Source organism: Sinocyclocheilus rhinocerous, unplaced genomic scaffold (assembly GCF_001515625.1).
Source record: "Sinocyclocheilus rhinocerous isolate Xijiao unplaced genomic scaffold, SAMN03320098_v1.1 scaffold957, whole genome shotgun sequence".
NCBI classification, from domain to species: Eukaryota; Metazoa; Chordata; class Actinopteri; order Cypriniformes; family Cyprinidae; genus Sinocyclocheilus; species Sinocyclocheilus rhinocerous.
In genome coordinates, this window is record NW_015649405.1 from 931,058 (window position 1) to 943,508 (window position 12,451).

Below are 12,451 nucleotides of genomic sequence, written 5' to 3' on the forward strand. Positions count from 1 at the left end.
TACAGTATATATATATATATATATATATCTCCAATGTATAATTGCTCTTTTGTTGATTTTGATTGCTTCCATTGTCCTCATTTGTAAGTCGCTTTGGATAAAAGCATCTGCTCAATGTCTAAATGTAAATGTAATATAAGCAGTGCTTTTTGAAACTCTGTTGGCAATTAAAACACTTAAGCCAAATCCATATTTCCAATATTTTTCATATACTGACAGCAATGATGAATTACTTGTAAACTCTATGAAGGGGATGGGCATTTCTGATAATCTGTTCAGTAAATAAAGCGCAATACAAAACTGAGTGGTCAATAAGAGACATGGAAACAATGTTTATTAAACTATTGCTTTATTCATATCTTTTTAGTTATAAACATTTAGAAGATGCACTACATGAAACGATGTAAACCTTAAAATGGAAATGCCAACAGGACTTCCTATGTTAATGTGATTATTAGTACATTGATTTGAAAACTAAACGGCTGTAATTACAAACCTGAGGTCTATTTCCAGTGTTATAGAAGCACATTAAAATTACAACAAATCTGTGATGTAATCACATTATTTAGGAAAGAAATGACAAATTTAACATCTGTACACAAAAAAAAAAATACTAAAGCTTGCCAAAATTAGAGAAAAGTATAAAAACCAAAGCTTATTGAATGTGTTTATAACTAGATACATAAATCAAATTTTAAAAAGTTGTTTATTTGTGTAGTAATATTTGCTTATCAGATTTACTTCCAAGTCCTAATTTTCAATCTCAGGGTGAGACAGTAGACAGTAGAAGTTCATTCATATAGGAGAACCAACATATTACTCTGTTAACCATGTGAGTAATTGTGGAGTGTAGTAGGTGATAATGATGTCAGCTCCTGAAAGAAAGAAAATAGTGTGAAAATACTTAAGAGTATTTAGTATTACCTGTAAACCATCCATTTTTGAGGCATTAAAATAGATATTAAAAAGTAAAAGACACCAAGGTCCTGCCCAAAAAGCACTGCAATTGTTATATTTATGCAATTTAGGAGAACCTGGCCTCAACAGATTCAAAAAATTTACTTTATCCCTGTCGCTCTTCTCACCTGCTCGACGGAAAGCAGTCATAGCCTCCATAACTGCAGTGCGCAGGTCAAAAGCTCCAGCTTCAGCTCCATGCCACAACATGGCAAACTCGCCTGATACATTATACACTGCCAACGGATGAGTAGGGTGCTGATGGGAGACAGAGAACACAAGGGTATTAAGACAAGCAAAAAACATTAGACCCAATTTATAAATGACATTGTTTAGTTTTTGCCGCAAACTGTCTGGAGTGCTTTGAGACACTTTGCTTTTAGAAGGCCACTGTCCAGATGAATTCAGTTCCAACAAACCTTCCTGGCATGTTAAAGCAAACTTAAAGCAACAGTGCACCCAAAAATGCTGAAAATTTACTCCCCTCAGGCCATTAAAGATTTAGAAAAGTTTGTTTCTTCATCAGAAAAGACTTTGAGAAAGGGGAATCCAAATAGATGATAAAAACATCACAATAATCCATAAGAAATCGTCACGACTCAATGTCTTGTAAAGTGAAAAGCTGCATGCTTGTGACAAACAAATTAATCATTAAGGCGTATTAACTGTAAAATGTCACTTCTGGCCAAAATACCAGGGCATAATCCGTAATAACACTTCCTCAAGTAAAAATGGCATCCCCTTTTTGCCTTTCACATCAAAATGCACATATTTGTTTAGAACTGTATTTCCTTATAAAGTGTGCTTGATCTGTGCACATTTCTATCCTGATTCAGATGAGATGACTTGCAGATAGCAATATTATGGATAATATCAGCTGTTCGTCATTCTGACAGCACCTATTCACTATAGAGGATCCTATGGTGAGTAAGTGATATAATGCTAAATTTCATTTCTCCAAATATGATTAAGAAACAAACTCATCTACATATTGGATGGCCTGAAGGTGAGTAAATTTCCCACAAATATTTATTTTTGAGTGAACTACTCCTTTAAAGATCTTGCTGAGCTGGTTCATGTGCATTTAATTTGAAGCTGAACCTGCAGGAAAGTCCGCAGAAAAAGAAAATAAATAAAACAGTAAACAGCCAACGGGCATAACTTAGAATGGGAGATGGATCAGTTTGTGAAAGGGAAGAGAAAAGCCATATATAAAGTCGCACAGACCCAGGCAGGTGCTGGTTATTCAAAGGCTAAATATAGTAGGGTGACCATACATCCTCTTTTCCCCAGACATGAGTAGCCCCACACTGCAGAACACAAGATCCGGGGGCGTGGTTGGATCCACATCTAGGGGGTGGAGATGGGTAGGTTTAGGGGTGGAGATGGGTAGGTTTAGGGGTGGAGATGGGTAGGTTTAGGGGTGGAGATGGGTAGGTTTAGGGGTGGAGATGGGTAGGTTTAGGGGTGGAGATGGGTGGGTTTAGGGATCAGGGGGTGGAGACGGGTAGGTTTAGGTATATGTAAGGTGGGAGGAGTTGGATCTGGATCCAACCTCGCCCCCTGGATCTTGTGTTCTGCAGTGAGGACCATCTCACTTGTCTTGTGAACTGCATGACCGTTTGTGAGGACAAGAAGGTATGAAAGAAACATTTGTGCATTTCTATGTCTAATTCTCGACTTGATGTTTTCAGGATACACCTGATGTTGAAGATGACATGTCAACAGCAGAGGTATGTCAATTAAATACTATACTTACCCCTTAATTATGTTGTAATTTTATCATGATTCTTGTAGTGAGTCACATATTCTGAGGTATTTTCCATTTCATTGTAACTAATGTGTATTCTAGAATAAACAGAGGTGTTTGAAAGTTTGATTCGGGGAATTCAGAATTCTATTAAAACTCAAATGATGACTTTGCATTTTTGCTTGAATTATTTCTTTAATATTTAATGGACTGCTTATGGAGAGGATTATCTTATGATATTGCATAAATAGTATAAAACCTAGGATAATTGCCCCTGTCAGTTTACATAAAAAATTTTTTTAACCTTTAATAGTTTTAACTTTTTTTAAATTTCCTTTTTCAGATAGCAGAGTGGGAGGAGCAACAGCTGGATGAGGCTGTTAATTTCAACAACTGTAAAATAGACCCCGCCCCCTTTCAGCTGGTGGAACGGACATCTTTGCATAAGGTAAAAGATTTGCTGTATCTGCCAAGCATAGTGCGCTGCAGTGATGATTGCAGTGTATTTTTGTAGGCCAACTTTGTTGTTTACATCACCCTAGTTCCCTTGACAAAAACCCAATAGGATTTTTCCATTGGCTTTTGGGTTATTACAGAAAAGCATTCAATTTAACACAATTTGTATGAATTTTGAAGCCTAAATACAGTCCCCAGAAGTGAAAAGCTAAATGTACTGTATGCACGCAAATTACAGAGAAGCACAACAGTTACCGTATGGTGTTTGGCAGTGTTCAAAACGGATTTAAACATTGCATTTTTAATTGATTTCTTCTCGTAAACTCAGAGATGTAGATTCGGATGGCAATTAAATTACCACACGACCTTGGTGTTTGTCAAAAAACAGTAGGTAATTCAGCCTGGGATTTTTACGCAGGTGGTGAGAGAAAAACACTGACATTTTGTATTCGGACGGCAATAAAATCACCGCTACCCCCTGTAAATGGTGAAAATAACTTGCGTCTTCTTGAGAAACAATTACCGTCCGAATAGGGCAAGAACCCAGTAATTTAACACAATAAGGCTGTAAAAACAGACTAGTGAGTAGATGAGTTTACCTGTTCGGCATGATGACTTTTAATGTTCCTGACAATCTCTGTAGTTCCATTAGACCACTTGTTAGCAACTGCCTTTTTCAAGACAAGTAAAAGCTTTAAAAAAAAAATCACAAGCATTACTGATGTATTTTATGTCATAGAATAAAACATGAAAATGTCTTGAACTTGTGTGAACCACAGACCTTATTTCAGTCATTTAACAAAAAACCCATAAAAAAAAACAGAGCCTTGTGGAAGATAAAGTGAAGGAAAGAGAAGTGTAAAAATGCTTGTTCCTGGGTTTAGACCTAAAAAACAATGTCATGCCTACAGCACTCTATTATTCAGCCATATAAAATGACAAAAAATTATCATAAAAGTAGTGCAGATCATTTGTATGATATATTCTGAAGCCACATGGCAGATTTTTGTTAGGAATATATTGTATTGTAAGCCATATAAAGTCATATGGAAAAGCAAAGGTAACACTTCAGTTTAGGGACCATTTCTCGCTATTAACTAGTTGCTTAGCATGCATATTACCAGCATACTGGCTGTTTGTAAACTGTTGACTTGCAAAGCACATATTAATGTCTTATTCTGCATGACCATATTTTAGATCCCTTAACCCTTCCCAATACCTACAGTGCATGCATAATTATTATTATTATCATTATTATTTTTAAGTTGATATTCTGATCATATTTTTTTCAAGCACATTTTACCAATTCCAAACCACATCAATCTTAATAACTATTAATTTGGTATTTAATCATTTATAAGTGATATATAATTGTCCATTAAGGCTGGAAGTGAAAAACTCCTTATATTCAGGTGTGCAGAATTATTAGGCAGGTTTTCTTTTACAGATAAAATGAGCCAAAAAAAAGAGATTTAACTCAGACTGAAAGTCAAATTGTATTAAATGCCCATGAGAAGGATGCAATACTTATGCAATACTAGAATTTGCAAAGTCAAGGCATGACCATTGGACAGATAAATGCTCACTGGGTCAGCACAGTCAGAAAAACAGGTGGAGAAGAAAAGACACGCTAATTGCATTTCCATCTCCTGTCCTGAAAAGCCTGTCTTGCAGAGATGGACTAAAATGAATTCCAAAACTTACTGCCAGATTCTGGAAGCTAAATTCTTGAAAGAGTGGTACAAGTGGTGCTGGTCCTTCAAGAGTCGCTCTCAACTTATCTGTCTATAAAACCTATAAAAATCAGTCTTCATGTAAAACACTTCAGCTTATGATTCTTATTAAGCAGAGGTTATATTTTAGGATTTTTTTCCCAAGCAATGTCTCTGAGAACCTGACACATTGCACTTCTGGAAACTCCAGGTAGGTTGCAGTTCTGGAAAATGGTGGCACTGGAGACTAAATGGTTCCTGGTGGTTTCACACCTAATTCTTTACCTCAATTCTTAATTATTTTGCAGTTAACGTGTTCTTTCTGACTGTGCTGACCCAGTGAGCATTTATCTGTCCAATGGTCATGCCTTAACTTTGCAAATTCTAGTATTGCATAAGTATTGCATCCTTCTCATGTGCATTTAATAATTTTTGACTTCCAGTCTGAGTTAAATCTCTTTATTGGCTCATTTTATCTGTAAAAGAAAACCTGCCTAATAATTCTGCACACCTGAATATAAGGAGTTTTTCACTTCCAGCCTTCATGGATAATTATATATCACTTATAAATGATTAAATACAAAATTAATAGTAGATATTAAGATTGATGTGGTTTGGAATTGGTAAAAAATATGATCAGAATATCAACTTGCTTAATAATTATGCACGCACCTTAAACTTAACAACTACCTTACTATTAATAAGCAGCAAATTAGGAGTTTATTGTGGCAAAAGTCAGAGTTGATAGTTAGATAATAGTGAGAATTGGTCCCCAAACTAAAGTGTGTCCAAAACAAACAGACTCGTTTTATTTATCCATGAATGTCAGTCCTTATCTCTGTCCCTTTTGTTCAGACACACACCATTTTCTCACTACTTGGCCTGGATCATACCTATGTCACCAGCACCGGACGTCTAGTAGGAGTGGTCTCTCTAAAAGAGGTGCGTGATTGTATTCTTTTACTAGCTCTTCTTTATAGCAGAAAAACACATTTTAAAAAAATTTCTGTTTATAGCTGCGTAAGGCCATCGAGGGCTCTGTAACCGTGACTGGCGTGAAAGTCCGTCCCCCGCTGGCCAGCTTCCGCAACAGCGGCAACAGCAGCAGCGTCTCAGAGGTCACCGAGCTCCACAAGCTCTGGAGTCGTCACAGGAGCCTGCCGCTACCACGGGAACCTAACCTCCCCAACCTGGACGACCAAACGGAGCAGCCGTCCGAGGGAAGCCTGGTGAACGAGACCGAGTGCACAGAGCTGTCCAGTCAGAACAGCCCATTACACACAGACGACCAATCAGAGCCGACGCCCCAAGAGGAGCACCTCGCACAGCTCCCCTGTGACTGTAGCCACCCTCTGGAGGACGGAGGCTTGGAGGCCGTCGGCGAGCAGAGCCCAGCTCCGATGGAGGAAGCGGTGAGCGAGGAAAGCCCCTCGCCCTCAAAGGCTCAGCCGAAATGACAGCTGCTTGCGGTCGGTAACGCACACTCCATTTACACCATAAACGGTATTGTGAAGTCAGGTTAAGGAAAACCTGGAGGAAGTCTTTAAGCAGTGAAGCACACTCTCTGCTCCGTACTAATCAAACCAACCCTAATCTCTGGTCCTGCCTTCACACGAAACACGCCGTGTGTGTTTGTATGTGTGGGATGTCATAGATACGCGCTGCAGTGTGAGTGCCGTGTGGATGGGCTTGTGAGCGAACGTCTGTGTATTCCTCATAAATTTGGGTGTCTGTTGATTTGTGGCTTCATAGCGCGTTTCGGTGTTGAGATATGTTGATGAGATTCATTTAAAGAAGTTTCTGTTTGATGATGTCACGGCGGGTTTTCGTCATAAACGTGTTTGTTTGTTGATTTGTGGCACACTTGTGTGTGTGTTTCTTCGTGTTTGTACGTAAGAAAAGCCGAGTGTGTGTGTGAGAGTGACTCAGCTGCACCTTGCCAACGCACCCATCTGGTGCCGACACTTTAAATCCAAATAAAATTGTCTCTGAGAGCCAAACTGCAATTTTGCTCTAAATATAGCCCTTAATAACCCACACTGCAAGGAAACACGGAGGAAGAGAGCGGGGGAAAGAAAGGGAACGGGTGGGCAAAAGAGGACACGGAGAGAACAAGAACATGATGCAAAATGAGCGAAAGACAGGAAGGACACAGGAACCAGTGTCGTGGAAAGGCAGGAGAATAAATGGGAGAGTGGGGTAAACTGTGCCGCTTTTTATTTAGATTGTCAACCAGGCAAGAAGAAATAAGTCATCAGGGAAATGAATATGCCTGATTATATTTCTGAACAGATAAAGGCACAGAAATATGACTTTTTAGGAAAAATGGCTGAGTGACACAACTTACCCCACATTAGGGGTTAGATGTGCCATGGATGTTGAGTCATTGGGGAATATTTGAACTATTTCAGGTAAAATATGAACAATTAATGAACATTAATCTTATATTTTGATGCTCAATATTCACATCTTAACCAACTAGAAAAATCCAGTGTATTTGCATGTAGTGTAACAATTTTCAACATTTTATGATGTAAGTATATATAATTTTTTCTGCATTTGAATTTGCATTTGACACACTTTACCCAAAAGCTACAATTTTGGGAAAAACTAAATATTAATTTCTAATTCATTGATAAATGTATTTATTTAGTCGTGATATGATTTAAGAATTCATAGCCTCTTTTGTTTTCTACACTGGCAATTCACCAAAATCTATGATAAATATTTTTAGACATTGATAAATTTGTTTTGACATCAAACTCATTTTACCTGCCATGCAGAAAATTTACTTTGACATGAATTTTTTTCACACACAAAAAAATTGACAATGTGCATCACAGGCAGCTGAATACAACAGACCTTTTTTTAAACGTGGTCATTTGACAAAAATCATCCAGTTTGCTAGATTACAGGGATGGCGCATCTTACCCCACTCCTCCCTACAAAACCAACAGCAACTCATACAGAGGAGTTTCCAACCAGGGTAGTTTTGAAGCACATTGTAATTACCATTCAAACAAAACACAGCAATACACAGGCGTTTACCATACTGACAGCATCAGAAAAAAACTCCTTTAACAAAGCATCGCTGAGCACACGGTTTGGATGGTGTTGCCTGTAATTACGAGTAATGATATCCCACAATATGTAGGCACGTTAAGCATGCGCGGATCTGTATCAGGACCAGTTTGTAGCATAGCTGCCTGGCCATTTAAAATGTATTAAAGCATCTTCCCTAAAAGCTTGAAATACTCAAGAGAGACTCCAAGTGGAGAAACGGAGCCTCTTAAATTCTTAATTATATGCATGAACCCCAATGCAATCATTTGCATGCTCACACATGCGCATAAACAATACGAATCATATTGCTTTACAGCCATCTTAAATAGCCTGCATTGGCATGTTTCACGTTACTTCATCAGGTTTACTTACATGGCCTTTTGCTTTTTTCTTCAAGGCCAGATTTGTTCAGAAATCCAGAGCGCAATACTTTTCGCACATGCTCACGATGCGTCACAGATTTCGACGGCAGTGTAGATTGAGGGAAGTTTTCGAGTTATCGAGTTTGTGTTAGAACCAGCCTTTGTATAAATACCATTGCAGGGAGTTTGTGGTCACTGTGCAGATCTCATCCAGCAGTCATCAAAGTATTAAAATGTAATTCATTGCAACGATGGATATTCTGTGTACCTGCGATCGTGTCTTATCTGAATTGTTTTGCATATGCGCAAAGCTTTTTACATTTCATTTTGAGCTGCCAACTGTGCAATAATGTCGTATTAGAACTACTGCTTGCCAAATACGGTTATTTTACTGAACGCTGGCTCTATTTCTACAGTGCATATTATTTTGAAACTGTTTGCAATAATGCACATCATGAATAGGACATGCATTGAAACAAGGCAGGTAAATGCCTTCAGATTTTGTTTTCACAACTTGCAAAGTGTTTACTGGACCTCGGCGGTGGAGTTTTCACCAGTATCAGCCTGAGAATGATGTATAATGTTCTGTTTGCATCAAAACTGTGGCTGAACGACGCTATGCAGTATGGTCAAGAACAGCACAACTACCCCAGACACAGCCTAAGCCGAGCTAAACGGAGAATGAGTTACGTTTCTTTTTCTTGTGCACTGCAGAAATGGGAGGCTACGGGTTTGATTTAAACGGATCAAGGCAAGTGGACCAAAACCATAACCATGACACTGACTTTTCAGATTCTCTAAGAAACGCCTGCTATGGGTTCTGCGAGCCACACGAGCGAAATGTTTCCTCGCCATTCATCCGGCTGCACTAATCAGCTGTTTTATTAATGTTTGTTATGAAACCCAATCCTGACGTGGGACAGGAGTAACTTAAGCTAATAATGATCTTTAGATATGTTGTGTCACGTTTTGTCTCTGTTTGCCGCTTGTGCAGTTTAAGTCAAGCCCACGGTGTGTAAAGTGTCTGCTAATATGCCGCACATTCAGTGTAGAGTTAAGCAATAAGTCTGCTCCCATATCCGTAAATGGTTTTTATAAATCATTTGCTTGTACAGAATACAGGGTAAAGCGGTATGTATATGAACTCTACTCACATACCCTGTACATATAGAGATAAGCATATTGAATCAGCTGTTACCATTATTTTTCAGAAAACATGGAATTGTTTTGTACATCAGTAAATATTAAATTTCAACTTTAAAGCTTTCTGTTTTATGCAACTCATTTTTTGTGGGAAATACTGGAATTATTATTATTATTAAATCTTGAAGTATTTTTGTCTTGTTTTCTCGTAAAATATATTTTTAAAAAATACACCCTCAAATAAAATGTACCCATGAAGTAACTGAGAATAAAATGTTGTTAAGATTTATGCTTTAAAAAAATCAATATATACTCACATCTTAGTATTTCATTTTGTAAATGAAAATGTAAATGTTGGGGATGATATTTCTACTGTAAAACCTGGCAAAAATACGCAATAAAATGTGTTTTTGCAGTTTAAGGTTTGCATAAGACACAGTGAAACATATGCATATACACATAACTTTAATGCAATCATAATTCTCACATTTGACCTCAGACATTTTCTGTACAAACATTAAAAAAAAAACTTTTTTTGTAGGGGGATTCGCACATTCACATCAATGAACATCATGACATTACCGGTTCATATTGAGGATAATGATGACAAACGTGGTTGTTTATGAATTTACACTGCCCTTCCCCATGCTTCTGCAATGAATGAATGCAGTCTGGAAAGGCAACATATACGTTCTGTCTACTGTTTTACTGTAGCTGCATGTCAAGGTTGTATTAAATAGTAGCTTCAAAAAAACCTGTTCATTCAGCAGCCAATCACAAATCAAACATCTATTGAAGTGCAGATAGGGAGGAAAAAGATGGCAGAACAGAGAGAAAGAAACATGGTAGAGGATTCTCACTCAGTTTGGTATGGAAGCCGATTTCTGCCACAAAAGGAAAAAAAATCATTCTTTGGCAATCATGGAATGAAAAGTAATAATTATGGTGCAAGTCGAAATTATGAGATAAAAAGTCAAAATTCTGAAATAGACATAATTATGAGATAAAAAAGGCAGAATTATGAGATAAAAAGTCAAAATTCTGACAGACATGAAATAAAAAGTTGAAATTATGACATAAAATGTCAAATATGATAAAACATTTACGTTTTATCTCATATGTCATAATTACGACTTTCTACCTAATAATTTAGATTTTTTTTCCATTTTAATTTAGCAAGTCGTAATTTCAAATATTTTTGTCATAATTTTGACTTTTTTGTCAAATACAATGTCATATCATAGGTATGACTCATCTTTGACTTATAATTTGGACTTTTCATCTTATAAATACAACTTTGCATGTCATCATTTTGACATGACTTTATCTCATAATTCTGACTTTGTCTCATAAATAACTTTTTGTCATATTTTTTTTATTTCATAGGTATGACTGTCATAATTTAGACTTTTCATTTTATGAATATGACATAATTACATGAGATAAAAAAGGCAGAATTATGAGATAAAAAGTCAAAATTCTGACAGACATGAAATAAAAAGTTGAAATTATGACATAAAATGTCAAATATGATCAAACATTTACGTTTTATCTCATATGTCATAATTACGACTTTCTACCTAATAATTTAGATTTTTTTCCCATTTTAATTTAGCAAGTCGTAATTTCAAATATTTTTGTCATAATTTTGACTTTTTTGTCAAATACAATGTCATATCATAGGTATGACTCATCTTTGACTTATAATTTGGACTTTTCATCTTATAAATACAACTTTGCATGTCATCATTTTGACATGACTTTATCTCATAATTCTGACTTTGTCTCATAAATAACTTTTTGTCATATTTTTTTTATTTCATAGGTATGACTGTCATAATTTAGACTTTTCATTTTATGAATATGACATAATTACATAATTATTACTCAAGATTATGAGATTTTCCAAAGCCTGATTATATAATGCATCTGAAATGGGCTTCCATAGTTTGGTAATATTCATCACACAGTGATCATAATAACAGGCACATTCTATTCATAGTTACCACGCTCCATCAAAGCAGAACCCTCCTGCACCTCAACCCTTCTGGAGCAAGCCGAGACACACGAGCACTTGCAGCGTGCCATCTAAACCCAAACAAAATAAACTGAGGTTTTTCTGTCCCTCAGGAAACCCCCGATCCTGAAGTATTAACAACATTTTACTATGAGCATTACGTCACTTTTGAACAGTCACAAAAGGAAAACATTTGAAACCATGTTCCTCACAGAGATTTTCCAGTCTCTTGATGTGTCGTCATGAATACGCCAAGAGCGCAGGTAATGAGTCTGCATTTCACTGGATACTGCAATCATAATGTCACTATCATCCAACTCGCCGCTTGAATGAGGAAACAGTACTGTGGTTTTCTTGAATGCTCATTTCAAATGAAGAGCATGTAGATCAAGAGGAAGCAGGAAAAGAGAGGAAGAGGGGTAGTTGTCTCAAAAAATGAGGGTTAGTTCACCCAAAAAAGAAAATTCTGTCATTAATTACTCACCCTCATGTAGTTCCAAACTCGTAAGACCTTCATTCATCTTTGGAGTGCAAATTAAGATATTTTTGATTAAATCGGAGAGCTCTCTGACCCTCCATAGACAGCAAGGATCCTAACGTAGCAAGGACATCGTTAAAATGGTCCATGTGACATCAGGGATTCAGCCGTAATTTTACGAAGCAGCGAGAATACTTTTTGTGCGCAAAGAAAGCAATAATAACAATTTATTCAACAATTCTTCTCCCCGAGGAAGCGTCTTCCGCCACTGGGGAGTACCCCAGTGTTGCCAACTATTTTTCAGAGAAATTTGCTAAAGGAAGGTCGATTTGTTGCTAAAAGTTGCTAAATGACGTTATGATGTCATTGCGTAATTACGATGCAAAATTGTGTCACAATATCAAATCTCAGCAAAAAAACAATTTAAGTTATTTAACTAGCTAGTGAACTAGTAATACTACACATTCTCAACAATTATGCTTTAAGCAGTGTATTAGTAGTTAGTTAGTATGC

General features: G+C 36.9%; 1 protein-coding gene across 1 annotated transcript in view; it reads left to right on the forward strand.

Annotated features, from left to right (window-relative positions):
* The window catches only part of LOC107710554 (chloride channel protein 2-like), a 38,054-nt gene extending 30,754 nt beyond the window's left edge, over positions 1–7,300 (forward strand). Inside the window, exons 19-22 of the mRNA XM_016515359.1 lie at positions 2,652–2,690; positions 3,051–3,155; positions 5,731–5,817; positions 5,892–7,300. Of these exons, the coding sequence (XP_016370845.1) occupies positions 2,652–2,690; positions 3,051–3,155; positions 5,731–5,817; positions 5,892–6,332 (672 nt within the window). The 3' untranslated portion in view covers positions 6,333–7,300. The remainder of the gene's footprint in view (positions 1–2,651; positions 2,691–3,050; positions 3,156–5,730; positions 5,818–5,891) is intronic.
* Positions 7,301–12,451: the final 5,151 nt, after the last annotated feature.